The following is a 3,373-nucleotide window of genomic DNA, read 5'->3' as shown; positions in this document are numbered from 1 at the left end:
CTTGTTTTAATATCTTTGTATGTTTCTGAACTTCATTATCATTCGTCATTTCCTTTTCTACAAGGTTAATAATACTCCGGCGTGATTTAACGTCACTATCTGTCGATCACTATCCGTACTTATTTACCATTGTTTGCCTCATGTTGTGAATTTGAAAGCCAAATTTCGATCATCAAACTTAAAACAGATATGAACACAAAACAACATTTATCTCTGTCTTGAACAATTTAATATTATATAACTAAATATATATATGTCATCAGTATAGAAACTGCACCGAAAACAAAAGTCACATTATCTAAAAGCAATCCAAACGGTGGTACCGAGAGAAAGTATTAAAATGAAATACACCACACCATAGAACACTCACAGACAGACTTATTTAACTCAATATAACCTATATTTCCACTACTACTACTACACACCATAGAACACTCCCAGACTCCTTATTTTGACTGCTTTCTACCCTTAACCTTATGCTTTCTTCGAGCTGCAGCTAGCCACACCATAGAACTTTACATAGAAAATGGAGCAAGCCAGTAAGGGAGGAAATGAGTAAGGCTTTCTGGTAAACCTTTGGGACGTTCAAAGTGACGGGCGGTTTTAGTGGTTATATCATAAACAGCAAAGCTATGGCCCATCAAGTAGATGGAGTTGGGCTTGAGACCAGGGCAAGAGCTGGCCACAACGCAGAAAGGTTCACTTTTCGAGAGGAATATGCAAAGATCTCCTATGTCCTCGGTGTAAGACATGTTTTTTGTTCGCTCGTTTGTGTCTTGATCCTCTCTAAACACCATAACCATCGTCTCTTTGCATCTTATAGAAGGGACATGAGAGTACCTGCACAGGCACAATATATATATTATGATTCAAATTTGATCAAACTTCTCTGTCTGCATGTTACTTTGTTAATTAATATTATACCATTTGACTAGGAAACTTTGGCCACAAGGTGACTCCACCCAATGGTCCTCCTTGAAACAAGAATCCATCATCTCCCACTCGGACTGTGGCAACTGGGGAATGTTTCGAAACACCAACTCAGTGAACTTAGGTTCGTTCTCGAAGTGGAGATCCCAAGAGCACAAGTAATTGCCTCCAGGAGCAGGCAGAGAGAATCTTTGATCTCTCTTTGAATACATGAGGTTTGAGTTTTCGAAGCAGACGAAAGGGATCAGTTTGTTAGTCCAACCTAGGTCACGGCGGCCAGGCCTGCACATGGTCAAATGATTACCCAAGAACTTGATAGCCACTACACACTCTCCGTCCTCGTTGTCTTGATGATACGGAGAAGAGGACGACATGGCCACGTTCCAGACCACTTCGGTTTGGCCATAGATCATACTAGTAATAGGAGGCAGAGTAATTACCTTGCTGTCTGATTTGGAAGCCAGTGGACTAAAAGTGTCGCTGATACATACGGAATTATGATCAGCGAAAAAACCCCATCCATGTGACGCTCCCATCACTTGCGAGCAAACAAGCTCTACGGGCACTGTTTTGTCCCGCACTGTGAGTAACTTATTGGGAGATCTAGATCGACCCAAATCCAAGATCAAGATAAACATGAATATATTAGAATAGGAAACTTATCATTCTCTATATTGTAATATTCCATATTAGTGTAGGAATTAGGTTTAGTCATCATTTCTATATAAGCATATGCATATTGTATATTCTCGATGAGAGTCAATTATACTTCTTCCAATTCTATACTCTCGTCAATCTTTTTCATGGTATCAGAGCAGAAGATTCTTTGACCTATTTTTTTTCTTTTCTCTCTTTCAATATCTACTACTACATCACCGTGCTCCTGAAAAAAAAAAAAGCATGGCAGATATTACTTCTACGTTAACATCATCAACAACTCCTGCTATTCTATAGACCCAGTTTGAAGATTTGACTTGAAGAGTACGTTCTCAAGCAATTCATCATCCACTTCTACAAGAGCCAACACACTATATTGGTCGATCTAGATCTCCCAATATAACTCTTCCTTTGCCGGGTCAAACAAGAGGATATCACTGAGGAAGCCGCCACATGCTGACCTAAAGTCATCCCCAAATACGCCAAGTATCAGATACGGGCTGGTTGATAAAAAACGAGAGTTCTTGTGTATCTGCCAAGTAAAAAAGCAAATCAGACATCAGAAACCGAACAGTAGCTAGTTTCCAAAACACTCGCTAAGCCAAGGGGCAATCTCAAACCCTCCGATCCTTATCTTCCTGATGTCAAAATATATTCGTAGACAAACTCTTTGGTGTTCCCTAAAAGCCTATCTAATTAAACAAGACCTAATTAACTACTACAGATCCAAACCAATAGACAGAGAAGATTTTACATACAAGAACATTGTTGTTCCGAGATGATAGTTTGGAGAGACAGAAGAGAAGCTGAGACATTGTATATTCTTCAAACAAACCTCAGATAATGATTTGATGAATTAGAAAATTATTATAAGAAAAAAAGAGTAGGTCAGGCTTGGTTACCAAGATTTCTTTCTTTCTTTCCACTTTCCATTTTTGTGAAACACAATAAAGGAATCTTGCTGTGAATGAAGAGGGGAACTTGTGTGTATTATTAGGTCGACCAACTGGTCTTTATATACATATGGTAATGACGGTCTAAGTACTGGATCGACATGAGATCGTACTTATCCTTAACTAGATAATGACTAGCAATACGTAAGATAAACACCAACTATAATGTAGATAAACACAAGAGTAGATAGGCGCCAGTATGATCCTACGGATGGGCTTGGCCCGTCTTGCTACACGGGCTGATAAATGGGTCGATCACTAAATGGTTTATAACACTCCCCCTTGATCGACACATCCGGTCAAGGTTCATTCATGCTTTGGATGTTGCCTCATTAAAACCTCTCTTGACAAACCCAAAACCCAATGTGATAATTAAAAAAACAAGACAGGAAAAAGAGTACAACACATGAACTCCCCCTGATGAATGCATCTCCTGAAGATCCTTCAGTCGACGCATGCCTATCTTCCATATGAGCTTCTTAAACATTGAGGTTGGTAGTGACTTGGTGAAGAGGTCGGCTGAATTCTCACTTGAACGGATTTGCAATACTTGGACCTCTCCTGCCTTCTGAAGCTCGTGTGTAAAGAAGAACTTAGGAAGAATATGTTTCGTCCTATCTCCTTTAATGTATCCATCCTTAAGCTGTGCGATGCATGCTGTGTTATCCTCGTATAGGATGGTCGGTGGATCCTTTCCTTTGATCATACCACAAGTGGTACGAATATGCTGTGTCATGGATCTCATCCATACACTCTCACGGCTGGCTTCATGCATGGCTAATATTTCTGCGTGGTTAGAGGATGTGGCTGCCATGGTCTGCTTCATGGACCGC

At 40.0% G+C, this 3,373-nt stretch overlaps 1 protein-coding gene across 1 annotated transcript; it reads right to left on the bottom strand.

Moving 5' to 3' along the window:
- Positions 1-265: 265 nt before the first annotated feature.
- Positions 266-2,489, bottom strand: LOC106293719. Its single transcript, XM_013729377.1, has 4 exons — positions 2,346-2,489; positions 1,991-2,119; positions 925-1,520; positions 266-840 (listed from the first exon to the last, which is right to left on the bottom strand). The coding sequence occupies exons 1-4, from the start codon at positions 2,400-2,402 to the stop codon at positions 516-518; spliced, it is 1,107 nt and encodes a 368-aa protein (XP_013584831.1). The 5' UTR covers positions 2,403-2,489; the 3' UTR covers positions 266-515.
- Between the last annotated feature and the right edge of the window lie 884 nt (positions 2,490-3,373).

This window comes from Brassica oleracea, chromosome C5 (assembly GCF_000695525.1).
Source record: "Brassica oleracea var. oleracea cultivar TO1000 chromosome C5, BOL, whole genome shotgun sequence".
Classification (NCBI taxonomy): Eukaryota; Viridiplantae; Streptophyta; class Magnoliopsida; order Brassicales; family Brassicaceae; genus Brassica; species Brassica oleracea.
This window is presented reverse-complemented; position numbering and strand designations above follow the sequence as displayed.

Coding starts and splice junctions, on each gene's coding strand:
- LOC106293719 (XM_013729377.1), bottom strand. CDS start 2,402: ATGTCTCAGCTTCTCTTCTGTCTCTCCAAACTATCATCTCGGAACAAC. Junction 1,521..1,990: donor TTGACCCGGCAAAGGAAGAG/TTATATTGGGAG, acceptor TCTCCCAATAAG/TTACTCACAGTGCGGGACAA. Junction 841..924: donor CAAAGTTTCCTAGTCAAATG/GTATAATATTAA, acceptor GTGCCTGTGCAG/GTACTCTCATGTCCCTTCTA.